The 14,494-nt window shown below is 42.6% G+C and overlaps 1 protein-coding gene across 10 annotated transcripts in view; it reads right to left on the bottom strand.

Moving 5' to 3' along the window:
- Positions 1–14,494, bottom strand: part of CEP112 (centrosomal protein 112) — a 473,818-nt gene that overhangs the window by 148,534 nt on the left and 310,790 nt on the right. For all 10 annotated transcript variants that reach the window (XR_005783756.1, XM_040452171.1, XM_040452174.1 and 7 more), the window contains one exon: positions 2,998–3,060. Coding sequence is in view for 9 of the 10 variants with exons in the window: in XM_040452171.1 (XP_040308105.1) it covers positions 2,998–3,060 (63 nt within the window). In the remaining variant the exon portion in view is untranslated. The remainder of the gene's footprint in view (positions 1–2,997; positions 3,061–14,494) is intronic.

The following is a 14,494-nucleotide window of genomic DNA, read 5'->3' as shown; positions in this document are numbered from 1 at the left end:
ATCATGGTGAACACTGAGAATCCCAGAAGGGGCACACTCCTGGGTATGCCAAGGGTTTAGCGTTCGTGGTCCATTAGATCCTAAAAACTCAATAAAATCTTAAAGATTAAGTAACGTCCTGTACGGGAGGAAAATATTTAAAATACTTTCCAAATGTGACCTGATGGTCTCCTGGGTACCAATGCATTCATTACAAATGCATTCATCATATCACTTAAAAAAAAATTTTTTTTTCCCAGAGATGGAGTTTTTTAAAACCTGATGAACGGTTAAGCAAACTTTGCTTCTGGAATTCTCCTCATCTTAGATATGAGTTAGAGATGCCAGCAAACTCTCACTGGAAAACAGAAAAAGTCAATCTGTGGTTCTGTTTGCAATGTTGATTTTCAAATAGTCTGTTTCCTTAAATTGACTGGATTATAGACCGATGTTTCTCAAATGCCAGTACACAGATACAAATATACACATATATTTATAGACATATAAACATTTACGTATATTTAGAGGTGGGCCAACAAAATGTTATCAATGTAAGGTTGTCATCCTACCTTTTTTGAGGAGGATGGGCTGTCTTTATTATGTTATTACACTCTCACAAAGATTTCTTTTCTTTTTTGGTGTTGCTCTGTTCTCTGATGTATGAAATAATGGCTACAGGACAGGATAGCTTTACTAGTTGGGTTTTTATGCTCCTCCTCCTCCTCCTCCCCCTCCCCCTCCTCCTCCTGCTTCTTTATATCTTTACTTGGGAAAATATTTAGCAACTCGCTCCCTCTCCCAATTTTGCAGGGAGATTTTACCAATTCTTGAACACCGAAAGTAAATTAAAAATAGTGAGTGTCTTGTGCCTTCCCTATCCTTTTTATTCTTTGCTTCCTCCTTTCTTTTCTCTATTCCGACCTTAATACTGCTGCCATACGAGCTAACAGTTATTCAGTGCTTTGCTGTGTACTAAGCACTGTGTACTTGCATTATATTACTTAATACTTAAAACTATCCTATGAGGTAAGTACTACTCCCTCATTTTACAAGTGAGGAAACTGAATTCCAGAGAGTGCAGGTAACTCGCTCAAGGTCCTCTAAGTAGCAGGGCTGGTATTCAAATTCGGGTCTGATAGACTCCAGAGCTTAGGCTTTCTTCCACGCTAACTTACGTTTAATTTGTTTTAATATGAACTAATCAGGCTTCTTCATACATTCCTTTAGATAAATACTCCTGTTTATACTCCCATTATTTAAGCATTTTTAGGAGCTATCTTACATCTCACTTTCGGTCTGCCTCCCGCATTTGACATAAAGCAAAATTAGCAGGACGTGATTAGCAGGATTTTTCATGTCTTAGTCCAAACTTGAACTTTTGCAGTCATAGTATTTCTTCTGACTGTACGACTCTCTTTCAGAGGGGCGCCTGGGTGGCTCAGTCGGTTAAGCATGGACATCAGCTCATGTGATGATCTCAGTTTGTGAGTTCAAGCCCCGCGTGGGGTTCTCTGCTGTCAGCACACACCCCACTTCAGATCCTCAGTCTCCCTCTCTCTCTGCCCCTCCCCTGCTCCCACACTTTCCCTCTCAAAAATAAACATTGACAGAAAAAAAAGAATCTTTCTCAGTGGTTAAAAAAGGATATTTCCTCAAGTTCCTTCTTCAAGAAAGGGCTGGGATAATGGCAATCAAGACATAATCATCATCTTTTAAATAAACACATACAAATCTTCACTTAGACAAAGACATTCCGCTTTCCGAATGGGATGTATATTATATGACATATGCACCTTTTAGAAATAATTGTATAATCTAAGAAATTTCATGATAGGTATCACCAGAGTTCTGCCATATTTAAAAATGGGAGGGACTGGGCCAGGCTGATGACGTCAGGCTGCGAGCTTCTGTTCCCAAGTCAGATGCAGGCGGGGTCCTGGCTTGGTCACTCGCTAACTCCTGTGACCTCACCTCTCTGGGTCTCAGTCTCCTCAACTTGGAAAATGGAGCCAATAATGGTTCCTAACCCCAGAGTTACAGTGAACGAACACTGAGTCACCGTGAACGAACACTGAGTCAACATGGTTAGTGCCCCGTAAAATTCTTGATTTTATTACCGTGTTTTGGTCCTTGTGTTGCTATTACTACCATGGTGTGGTAACTTATAAAATGGTACATAAATTTCAGTTCACGGCCACACATCACTGTGTGGATGCCAAAATGCTATGAAAGTCTGATTTTAAAAATCATTAGATACGATGCCCACAAAAGTGAATGGCTTACCGTATCCATCTATGCAGTGAAAATCAGTGTTTTTTATTCTAGGATTACTCATAAAACTAAGGAATGCTTGGGACTCCCTAAATGATACTATAGGATATTATTGTAACAACCGATGCAGAAAAATGATTTTAAGCATCATAGGTCGAGTTGAGACAAGCATTCAATTACTGGCCTTCTCCTAAAAGTGCAATAGCAACGACATGAAACAAGATAGGAATGTAGGGATTTCTAATTCTTTTCCCCCAAAGGAGTCAGCCGTCGGGCAGCTAATTTAACCCAGAGCATTCATCATCTTGAATTTTGTTGGTAAGCAGGCTTGAGGCGCAACTAAATGGAATATTGCAAAAAAGGTACAGAGGGTATCAAAGTGCTTACATCACAAATGTAGGTGTGTATTTCCCGCCCTTGTGAAATATGCTGCAGCCTGGGCTTGTTCAAGTGCACAGGCTGGTTTTACAACATCTGACTGCGTGTGTGTGTGGATGTGTTAGTTCAAATGGTTTTATGCGCCTAACTTCAAGAATCTTTTAATAAGACCCAAATACGAAGAGCATGTGTTATTATTGATCCATATTCCCATCAACAATAGGATACTAACCTGTAAAAACACTGAAGGGGATGAAGCTTAACTCTAAGGTACAGATGCTTTTACGTGTAGGTTTCTTTTTTGTTTGTTTCAGTTTTGTTCGTTTGTTTTTTTGTTTTTTTGGGTTTTTTTGCTTGCAACGTTCTTACCTGTGAAGATTTGGCGAGCTTCTGGGTGTATTCCTTCTCGATCTGCTTCAGCCTGCTGTTGGCCTGAAAGACACACGTACACGAACACACACACACACACACACACACACACACAAACACACACAGAGTGACCTGTGAGTTTGGTATCTCTTCCACATGCCTATCACCAGGCAGCTGGGATGGCTGCCAGCTGCACCGCCCTTCTGGGGCAGCCAGAAAACCACAGGGCTTGTCTTTGATCTAACGCCAACTATTCATCACTTAAAAAGCAAAAAGCAAAAGCAAAAAAAAAAAAAAAAAGAAAAAAAATCTCTCCTGCCAATTATTAGACAAACACAGACTTCTGTGGAGAGAAAGAGAAAGGGAGAAGAAGAGACAGAAATAGACCTAGCAAGGGTGTGAAGGCTCAGAGGGTAAAGTATGGAAAGGGGGAAGAATCAAAGGGAGAAGGGAAGGGAAACAAGGGAGGGGAGAGGAGGAGGAGAAACAGGAAGAGGTAAATTTAATCCTCTTTCTCATTGTTGGAAGATGAAAGAATGAGATGCTCCTGGACAGAGGCAGATAGGAGATTCTGGGACTCACCGAGCAAAAGACGGGAGCCCCCACTCTGCCTCACACACCAGAACGACTTTTTCAAAGTGACAAATGTATCTAAGTCAAACAATGTCCACGTCCCGGAAGCAGGGTCGCCTTCCCAGAATAAGTCCCTTTTCCTCAGAACCCAACTATCTCTTTTGCCACCCAGTCCCCATCCTCTGCAGGCGACCCGCTTTCCTGCCCTCCGGAAGCCTCCCTGCATCCTGGGCGCTGGGCAACGGCTCGGCCACACATCTGTGCCAGGCCTGCCTCTCATCGTGCAAGTGCAAAGTAGCTGTGTCCTTTGCTTCTAGAAGAGCTTGGGTCATGGCTCTCACAATTTCCGCTCTCTGTACCCAGGTCCCCCTCTCTCTCGTCTGTCTCCACAGCTCTGACTGCTCAGGTTTATCGTCTCTTCCTTCTCGTTATTTCTATTTTCCATTTCTTTGTCTTTTTGATCTTTCACGGAGAGCTTTCAACTTTTCGCTTTAAGTTTCTATTGAACAACAACAACAAAAAAATCTGCCATACTACTCACAATTTCCAAGAGGATTGTTTTTGTTCTCTGAGTAGCAACGTCAGTGCCCTTTTCCAGATGAGGTAATGGAGGTACAGAGAGGTTAAGCAGCTTGCCCAGCATCACACAGCCAGGAAGTGACGGAGCCACTTTAAACCCACGTAGTAGAGCACAGAGCATACCTCTCTGTGCCTAGGTTAGCAGATTCACATACACGTCATTCATATTTCTATGTCTGTACATACACAACACATTTTTCCGCTCTCTAGAGTGTCTGTGTTTTTTTCCGAGTTCCTTTATTTGCTTTGCCAACCAGTTCTGTCTCTGTTTCTCCCTTTAGAAACTTTCTTCAACAATCAGGTGATCTTTCTTATTTAAAGTGAGGCCTCTAGGGGCGCCTGTGTGACTCGGTTGAGCGTCCGACTTTGGCTCAGGTCATGATCTAGAGGTTCGTGAGTTCGATCCCCCCGGTTGGGCTCTGTGCTGACGCCTGCTTCAGATTGTGTGTCTCCCTCTCTCTCTCTCTGCCCCTCCCCCACTCATGCTCTTTCTCGCTCTCAAAAATAAACATTAAAAATAAACAGTAATAAAGTGAAGCCTCTAAAACAGGCCAGGGATGCATGGACTCCACGTCAGGGTGTGTCGGGAGGGCCTGGGCTCTCCCATGCCTGTCTCTGACTGGACCTTCGTCTTGAACCATTTTGCCCAGACCTGCATCCTCCAGTGTCCTTCCTGGCGGCAGAGATCTGGCTACTGATGTTTGCAGAGGGCTGCCTATGGGTTCCGGATATGGACTCTTGCACAAACCCAATTTCTCGTTGCCCCCAGCCGCGCCTGTGTCCTCTCTCTCATGCCATCTCCCCAGAGAGCAAACCAGGAGCGGGGGCAGAGGCAGACACGGAATAAACACATATGCTGAAACCCTAATCCCAATGTGATGGTATTTGGAGGTGAGGCCTTTGGTGGAATCCCCTCGTGGATGGGATTAGTGCCCTAATAAGAAGCCAGAGAGCTCGCTTTCTCCTGCCCCGTGAGGATGTAACAAGATGGGGTCTGCGACCCGGAAGGAGGAGGCTCTCACCAGAACCCGATACGCTGGCAGGCACCTGGATCGCAGGCTTCCAGCTTCCAGAACTATCAGGGATGAATTTCTGTCCTGGATAAGCCTCCCAGTGTATGGCATTTTGTTACAGGACCCGCGTTAAGACGACAGCCGTGTGTTTTATGGACTTAAGGTCAAAAGCAATTCTTCAGAGTTTATTCCATAAATCTCTCTGCATCTATAGTCCCACTCAGTACAGTGGGTAGTGGTGGGTTTTTTTTTTTTTTTTCAGAAGAGAGGGCCTGCGACTATTACTCTTTTTTCTCTCAGAGCCACCAAACTCTATTCTACCTCTGTAATTAATAAATTACACTCTCCATTAGAGAATTAAGGCCGCTCTGAACCTCGTGAGGCTTATCTGTCTTGGCTCACATTCCACTGGTGGTGTTTTTAATCACAAAATGCTTGATAAAGTATTTTTTGCTCATTTAACAAAGAGCTCTTCCCACGTGGCAGGTGGTGTGGCAGGTGCCCTACAGATACTTACTAGAAAATATAAAAATCACAGCGTCGTGAAGATTAGGTTATTTTCCCTAAAGAAGCTGGAATCAGAGATGCTGGTTTGTGCAAGACAGCCTGTGTCAGAAGCCCGCAGACTCGTGTCAGTTCCTTTGCCATCGAATGCATTCATCCATTCCAGGCCACTGGGGCTACAGCAGTGAAGAAAGCAGACAAACATCCCTCCCGACCTTTACGGAAATGCTATGCTAGCGAGTCAACGAAACAGCTTACAGGAGTGACGATATTTTAGGTGGTAAAAGAGCCATGGAGACAATGAAACAGGGAAGAGATGAGAGGTGATGGAAGGTGGGAGTAGTTTACAGTCTAACAGTGTGCGAGGCAGGGGGCACCTGGGTGGCTCCGCTGGTTGAGCATCCGACTCTTGGTTTCAGCTCAGGTCATGATCTCACGGTTCATGAGTTCAACTGAGCCCCGCACTGGGCTCTGTGCTGCAAAGCCTGGAGCCTGCTTCGGATCCTCTAACCCCACCTTGCTCTCTACGCCACCCCTGCTCATGCGCGCTCTCTCTCTCAAAATAAATAAACATAATGCAAAAAATTTACAAAATGTGGGAGTTAGGGAAAGCCTCACGGGAGGGATACGACGGAGGAGCACAGCCCTGTAGGAGATAAAGGAGCATCGAAAGAGCTCAGGCAGAGGGAGGGCCGGTTACCACGGCCTGGAGGCAGAGGGATGTGCGGCACGTTGCGGTTGTGGGCGCGGTGAGGCGGCCAGTGCGGTTGGGTTGGTGAGCAACGTCTCCCTGGGATAAGGTTTGAGAGAGAAGGAGAAGCCAGAATCTTCTTGGTGTTGTAGGCAATGGTACGGGATGTGGCTTTTACTGTGAGTGAAATGGAGAGTCACTGAAGAGGTTTCAGTTACGGGAGTGACATGACTGAACTCAGCCCGGCTCCTGTTTGGGGCAAGAAGCCAGCAGAGAAGCCAGTTGAGAGGCTGTCGCAAATAATCCGGGCCGGTAACAGAGGATGTGGTGAGAAGTGGTCAGATTCTTTGAAAGAGTTGGAAGTAGAGCCAACTGGATATGCCGTACGATAAAAAGGAGATGAACCAAGAATGGCTTCGAGATTTTTCTCCCAAGCGACTACAAGAGCGGGGCTGTCGTTACCTCACGTCAGAAAAATTATGGGTGGAACAGGTTTCGGGGGGAAGATGAAGAGACCGGTTTCGCACACATTAAGCATGGGGATGCTTATCGGCCATCTGGTGTTGAAGTGAATATTTGGATACTGAAGTCAGGAGTTCAGAGGGAAGGTCTAGGTTAGAAGTATACATCCACCACCAGTACGGGAGCGGCATACGGACCTATGCTCCTGGATGAGATCTCAAGGCACTGAGTGGATATGAAAAGGAGAAGTCTAGGTATACTGAGCCCGGAGCCTGCCAGTGTCAGGAGGCTGGAGATAAGCAGGAGAGCAAACCGAAGGAATGGCCAGAGAGATACGAAACGAGGATAACAGGGGTCCTGAAGCCAAGTGAGGAAAGTGCTTCAAGGACGTGTCCGGTGCTACAGAGGCGTCACGTGAGGGGAGGACTGAAAAATAAGCATGTGGCTGAAGCATGTGGGGGACTGGCGATCTGAACGCAAGCCCGCGCGCTGTGGTGGCGGGGATGAGCGTGCGACTCGAGGAAGCTCACGAGAAGGAGAGGAAGTGGAGCAGAGACAGACAATTTTTTCAGACTTCTGTCACCAGGGGAAGGAGAGGAATGGGCTGGAGGCTGCAGGGGAAGTGGGTAAGGAAAGGTCTGCCTTATGTGGTTTGGTTTTTTTGCACCAGGAGAGAACTACCAGCATGTGTGCAGGCTGATGGGAAAGATCTGGCGGGAGAAAGGGAAAACTAGGTCCTGCCAGAGATTCAGAGGAGACGTGTCCTTGAGAAAGGAGAGGGGACGGGATCGGGGAGAGGAGAGGGCCCTCGCTAGGAGTTACAGGTAAATCACCACCCCCAGCAGCAGTGGGGCCAGTTCCGTTTGCTTCCGCCTCACCCAGGAAGTAGGAAGGAAGACCCACAGCCAAGAATGTGATGTCAGAAAAGACTACTGGGAGATTCAAGGTGTGAGGGAAGGGTATGGGCAGTCGTCTAGGAAAGTGGGAAGGGACCGAGGAACGCAGCGTGAGTCTCAGGGCTCCAGGAAGCATCAGGGCCCATTTGAAGTCACTAATGCTGAACTTAAAGTGAGGTCAGCTGATAACATAGTAACACCTCTAGAGCGTGCGGACAGCTAAATACAACAGAACTGATACTTTGGGGAATAATGAGAGTAATCGAAGAAATATAATTAATCTCTCAACCTTCACGGTTTTGACTATGCATTTGAAACTCAGTCACAACTGCGTGAATTCCTGAGCTCCTCAAAAAAAAAAAAAAATCTAAAAAGTTCTGGTTTAGCATGGCTGGAAATATACAGCTAATTTCTCATGCAAGCTGTCCCTAAAACATGTTTTGAATAATTTTATTCTCAGGACGGTAGTGACTGTACATTTCCATACAAAAAGACCGAGTTACAGTTATTTTAATCCAAGTCTTATTTTTATAGCTATCATTACTATATAGAAATACAATTTTCAAACATCTGTGGCATAGCCTGAACAGATGTAGAGTAACAGATGAGAGGAAAATCATAATTCGGAAGTGAGCGAAGTTGTTTTGTTTGGTGGTTGCTGTTGTTTTAATCTCTGGCTCTTTCTAACTGCTCCATTATGGCTGGTCATGCCCTCCACCCTCCACTGAGTACTTGGTTTGCCTCTGCTTTTCGACAGCCTCTCTCTCAGGTCAGTCTTCCTCGGTAAAAAGCCCAATATGTCGGTCCTCTTTCTCTGTGCAATTCCTATCAAAATCTTGGGCTTGAAACTCTAGTGGGAAGAAACAAACCAATTTTCAGAAAGGTATCAATGGTTGTTAGTCATCTTAATATGGTACTCTTTTCTTGTAGGGTACTTTGCATTATGCCTTCATTCAAAAAGTCCTTCATTAGAAGTCAAACTTTCACTTTTCACAGATGACATGATATTTTACATGGAAAACCTGAAGGACTCCATCAAAAAACTGCTAGAACAGATACATTCAGTAAATTCAGTAAAGTAGCAGGATATAAAATCAATGTACAGAAATCAGTTGCATTTCTATACACCAATAATGAAGCAACAGAAAGAGAGATCAAGGAGTCGATCCCATTTACAACTGCACCAAGAACCATAAAATACCTAAGAATAAACCTAACCAAAGAGGTAAAAGATCTGTACAATGAAAACCATAGAAAGTCTATGAAAGAAATTGAAGAAGACACAAAGAAATGGAAAAACATTCCACACTCATGGATTGGAAGAAATTGTTAAAATGTTGATACTACCCAAAGCAATCTACACACTCAAGGCAAAACCTATCAAAACAACACCAGCATTCTTCACAGAGCTAGAGCAAACAATCCTAAAATTTGTATGAAACCACAAAACACCCCGAATAGCCAGAGTAATGTTGAAAAAGAAAACCAAACCTGGAGGCATCACAATCTGGGACTTTAGCAAAGGTGTAATTATTAAGACAATATGATATTGGCACAAAAACAGACACACAGACCAATGGAGTAGAATAGAGAACTCAGAAATGGACCCACAAATATATGGCCAACTAATCTTCGACAAAGCAGGAAAGAGTATCCAACGGAAGAAAAAGACAAGTCTCTTTAGCAAATGGTGCTGGGAGAACTGGACAGCAACATGCACAAGAATGAACCTGGACCACTTTCTTACACCATACACAAAAATAAATTCAAAACGGATGAAAGGCCTAAATGTGAGACAGGAAACCATCAAAATGCTACAGGAGAAACCAGGCAGCAACTTCTCTGACCTTGGCCTCAGCAACTTCTGACTTGACATGTCTCCGAAGGCGAGGGAAATACAAGCAAAAATGAACTACTGGGACCTCATCAAGATAAAAAGCTTCTGCACAGCAACGGAAACAATCAACAAAACTAAAAGGCAACCAACGGAATGGGAGAAGATATTTGCAAATGACATATCAGATAAAGGGTTAGTAAGTATCAAAAATCTATAAAGAACTTGCCATAAGTCAGTGAAGACATGGGCAGCAGACATGAACAGACACTTTTCCAAAGATAAACACCCAGATAGCAAACAGACAAATAAAAAGATGCTCAACATTGCTCATCATCAGGGAAATACAAATCAAAACCACACTGAGATACCACCTCACACCAGTCAGGCAACATCTCAGGCAACAACAAATGTTGATAAGGATGTGGAGAAAGGGTAACCCTCTTGCACTGTTGGTGGGAATGTAAACTGATGCAGCCACTCTACAAAACAGTGTGGGGTTTCTCAAAAAATTAAAAAGAATTACCCTATGGCCCAGCAATAGCAGTGCTGGGAATGTATCCAGAGGATACAGGAGTGCTGATACACAGAGGCACATGTACCCCAATGTTTATAGCAGTGCTATCAACAATAGCCAAAGTATGGAAAGAATCCAAATGTCCTTCAGCTGATGAGTGAATAAAGAAGATGTGGTATATACAATGGAATACTACTCAGTGATTAAAAAAGGACGAAATCTTGCCATTTGCAACAATATGGATGAACTGGAGGGTATTATGCTAAGTGAGATAAGTCAGTCAGAGAAAGACAGATATCAGGTGTTTTCACTTATATATGGAATTTGAGAAACTTAACAGAAGACCATAGGGGAAAGGAAGGAAAAGTAAGTTACCAACAGAGAGGAAGGCAAACCATAGAGACTCTTAAATACAGAGAACTAAGGATTGATGGAGGTGGGGTGTTGAAGGGATGGGGAAAACGAGTGATGCGCATTGAGGAGGGCACTTGTTGGGATGAGCCCTGGGTGTTGTACGTAAGCGATGAATCACGAGAATCTACTCCTGAAGCCAAGACTACACTGTGTGTTAGCTAACTTGACAATAAATTAAAAAAAAAAAAAAGTCCCTGAAAAAACAAAACAAAACAAAACACAAATGTCCTTCATTCCTTTATTTTCCATTTCTTATTATTAGTGAAAGTTCAGGCGTTCATTTTTCCGGGAAGGTAATTTAGAGGAAAATTAGGGAACTTCTCCAGAATACTTATACTTAAGGCAAACACAGATGTTATAAAGATAAATTTCCTTAAAACATACCAGCAATAGTTTCTGAATTAAATATTTGCTTTTATGATTAAAAAAAAAAGGATGCTTCCCAAATTCTTGAAACATAGCATAAAGCTCAGATTATTATGCAGTATTTTCTACTCAGAAGCTTTGAAGATATCTATTTGAAGCTTCTTCAAACACTGTGAATAAATGCAGTTTTGGCCATTTGGTGCCAGATGTTAATATATAACTATGCATTTCCCTAAAAATGAAAATATTTAGAGAATTCATAGAACACATTTATATATTTAATTTAAAATATTTGCAGAACTGGGGTGCCTGGGTGGCTCAGTTGGTTGAGCGTCCGACTTTGGCTCAGGTCATGATCTCACAGCTCATGAGTTCGAGCCCCGCGTCAGGCTCTGCGCTGACAGCTCGGAGCCTGGAGCCTGCTTCGGATTCTGTGTCTCCCCCTCTCTCTGCCCCTCCCCCCGCTCAGGCTCTGTCTCTCTCTCTCTCTCTCTCTCTCTCTCTCTCTCTCTGTCAAAAAATAAATAAACATTAAAACAAATTGACAAATTTGTGAAGCATAAATAAAATTCATCATTTCTGCCTGGGCCATGATGGAGTAACTAGGACCATACCTAATCTGCCATAGTAAACAGCTAGAAAGCTGGACAAAATATAGGAAACACTGTTTTAGGATGCTGAGAAACAGGAAGCAGAGGGTTGTGACCCTGTGAAGAAAAGGGAAACAGGGGAGGTGCACCCTACAATCACCCCTGCTTTCTTCCTGGAGGCACATCTGGGCCTGAACATAGGGAAGGGAAGCAGAGTACAGCATAGCAGGATTGTGCATCGAGGAGACAAGGACTAGAGTTTGGGAAAGCGGAGGCAGTTGGAATTTGGGGGGAGCAGCGCTAAACAGAAGGGAGGGATGCACAGAAAGAGCTCCATACACTGGCATGGGCTCCCTCTGGGTCTGTTGCTGATACGTGGCCATGCATGTGTTAGGGTTAGGATCTATAAGGCCAAGTAAAAACTGACTGGTGGGATTTAAGATCAACAATTGGCACACAAAACTGAGAGATATTTGAGTTCTGACAAGCCAGAATGAATGGTTCTCACAGAACACCCAGGAAGGTCACACTTAAGTCATGGGATCAAATTAGCCCTGGAGTAAAGTCAACTTTACGTCTGTTCTAACAAAACTTAAAAATATGCCTCCGATGGATCAAACTGGTCATTGACAAGTAACTGCTTCCCTAAATAAAGTCCAATGTTTTTTAAAAGAAGTCAAGAAAATCTAGCATTCAACAACATAAATTTTGTAATGTCCACCATCCAATGAAAGATGGCATGAGAAGAAGCAGGAGAAAAATTAGTCAATAGAGTGAGACTCAAAAATGACAGATATGGTGGAATCAGTAGACAAAGACTTTAAAATAGCTATTAAGACATACCTAAATATTTAAACAAAAACATGAACGTAATAAGGAGAGAAATAGAAGATATGCAAAAAGAACTATACGGACTCGGGCAAAGAAATACATTATCTGAAAGGAAAACTTCACTGGATGGGATTAACAATCGATATGGCACAATAGAAGAAAAAAAATCAGTGAAGATGAAGAAAAAGTATTTTAAGTATCCAATGACTGCCACAAAGACAAAAGACTGAATTTAACGAAAAATCACAGTAACGTATGAGATTATATCACATCATCTAACGTATGCGTAATTGCAGATTAGAAGGAGAAAGGTTTGGGAAAATATTTGACGACCCAATAGCTACAAATTTTGCAATACAAAGAAAACTGTAAACCCACCAGTGGAAGAAGACCAATGAACAAAAGAGATAAACAAAGAAAAGCACAATCGGATACATCATAATCAAATTGCAAGAACATAACTAAAGATAACATCTTAAAAGCAGCCAGAGAAAACAGATGCATTAAAAAGATAAGAATGACTGAGGATGAGGATTTCTCATCTGAATGATGTCAGAAGATAACATAGTGAGTCTTTAAAGCACTGAAAGAAAAAAAAAACTGTCAATCTAGAATTGCATATTTAGGGGCGCCTGCCTGGGTGGCTCAGTCGGTTAAGCGGCCGACTTCGGCTCAGGTCATGATCTCGTGGTCCGTGAGCTCGAGCCCCATGTCGGGCTCTGGGCTGACATCTCAGAGCCTGGAGCCTGCTTCGGATTCTGTGTCTCTCTCTCTCTGCCCCTCCCCTGCTTGTGCGCTCGCTCTCTCTCTCTCTCTCTCTCTCTCTCTCAAATAAACATTAAAAAAAGAACTAGAATTGTATATTTAATAGAAATATCCTTCAAAACCGAGGTGAACTACAGACATCTTCAAACAAAAATCTGTCACCAGCAGACATGAGCTACGGGAAAGGTTAAAGGAAGTCATTCAGGTAGATGGAAAACAATACCAAATGCAAATGTGGAAACCTGGATCAACTCAAGGAATAAGGGAGCACCGGACACGAAGATAAGTGTGTAAATGTAAATTATCTTTTCTCTCCTTTTGAAAATTTCTCTGAAAGAAAATGTACTTTTAAAAGAAGAGATAATACAACTATATTGGGGTTCATAATGTATGTAGAAACAGGTTTGGAATAGGGAAATGGAGCTACAGTGTTATTAAGGCACTTACACTTTATGGTACACTGGTATAAGAGTACTCGAAGGCAGAGCATAGGAAAGAGCCGTGTTGCAAAAAAGAAAAATAAAGAAAAAGGTGTATCTACTAAGCCAATAGTAGAAATAAAATGGAATATTAGTTAAGTACTCAGTGAATCAATAAAAGGTATGATAAGAGGAAAAGGGAAAAAGAGATGGGACAAATTGAAAACAAGCAGCAAAATGGTAAAATAAAACCCAACAATACCCATAATTACATTAAACACAAATAGTTACAAATTTCATCTAAATGACACAGCCTGTCATACTGGATCTGGAAGGAGGTGTAACTATGTAGTATTTTCAAAATAAACTTTGTATATTTAAACACACTGAAAGTAAAAGGATGAAGAAAGATGTACCATGCAAACAGTAATCAGAAGAAAAGTGGGGTGGCTATGCTAATATCCAAGTAGATTTGAGAACAAAGAAATTTAGCAGAAACAAAACAGTATTTCATAGTGATAAAAATTTAATTCCTAAAAATGATAGAGCAATCTTTTTTTTTTTTTTAATTTTTTTTTTCAACGTTTATTTAATTTTGGGACAGAGAGAGACAGAGCATGAACGGGCGAGGGGCAGAGAGAGAGGGAGACACAGAAATGGAAACAGGCTCCAGGCTCTGAGCCATCAGCCCAGAGCCCGACGCGGGGCTCGAACTCACGGACCGCGAGATCGTGACCTGACTGAAGTCGGACGCTTAACCGACTGCGCCACCCAGGCGCCCCATAATCTTAATGTTAGGTACCTAATTTCAAGAGCTTTGAAATACATGAGGCAAAGATTGACAGCACTGAAAGGAGAAATAGGCAAATCAAAAAATTATAAATGAGATTTCAACCCTCTTCTCTCAGGAATTGATAAAAAAAAAAGTAGATAGAAAATTAGTGAGGATATAGATGATCTGAAAAACGTTGTCAACCAACTTGACCATTAATCAGACACCACATTCTGGGCCATACAACAACTTTCAATAAATTTTAAAAGGA

This window comes from Herpailurus yagouaroundi, unplaced genomic scaffold (assembly GCF_014898765.1).
Source record: "Herpailurus yagouaroundi ecotype Mexico unplaced genomic scaffold, PumYag 206, whole genome shotgun sequence".
Lineage (NCBI taxonomy): Eukaryota > Metazoa > Chordata > Mammalia > Carnivora > Felidae > Herpailurus > Herpailurus yagouaroundi.
This window is presented reverse-complemented; position numbering and strand designations above follow the sequence as displayed.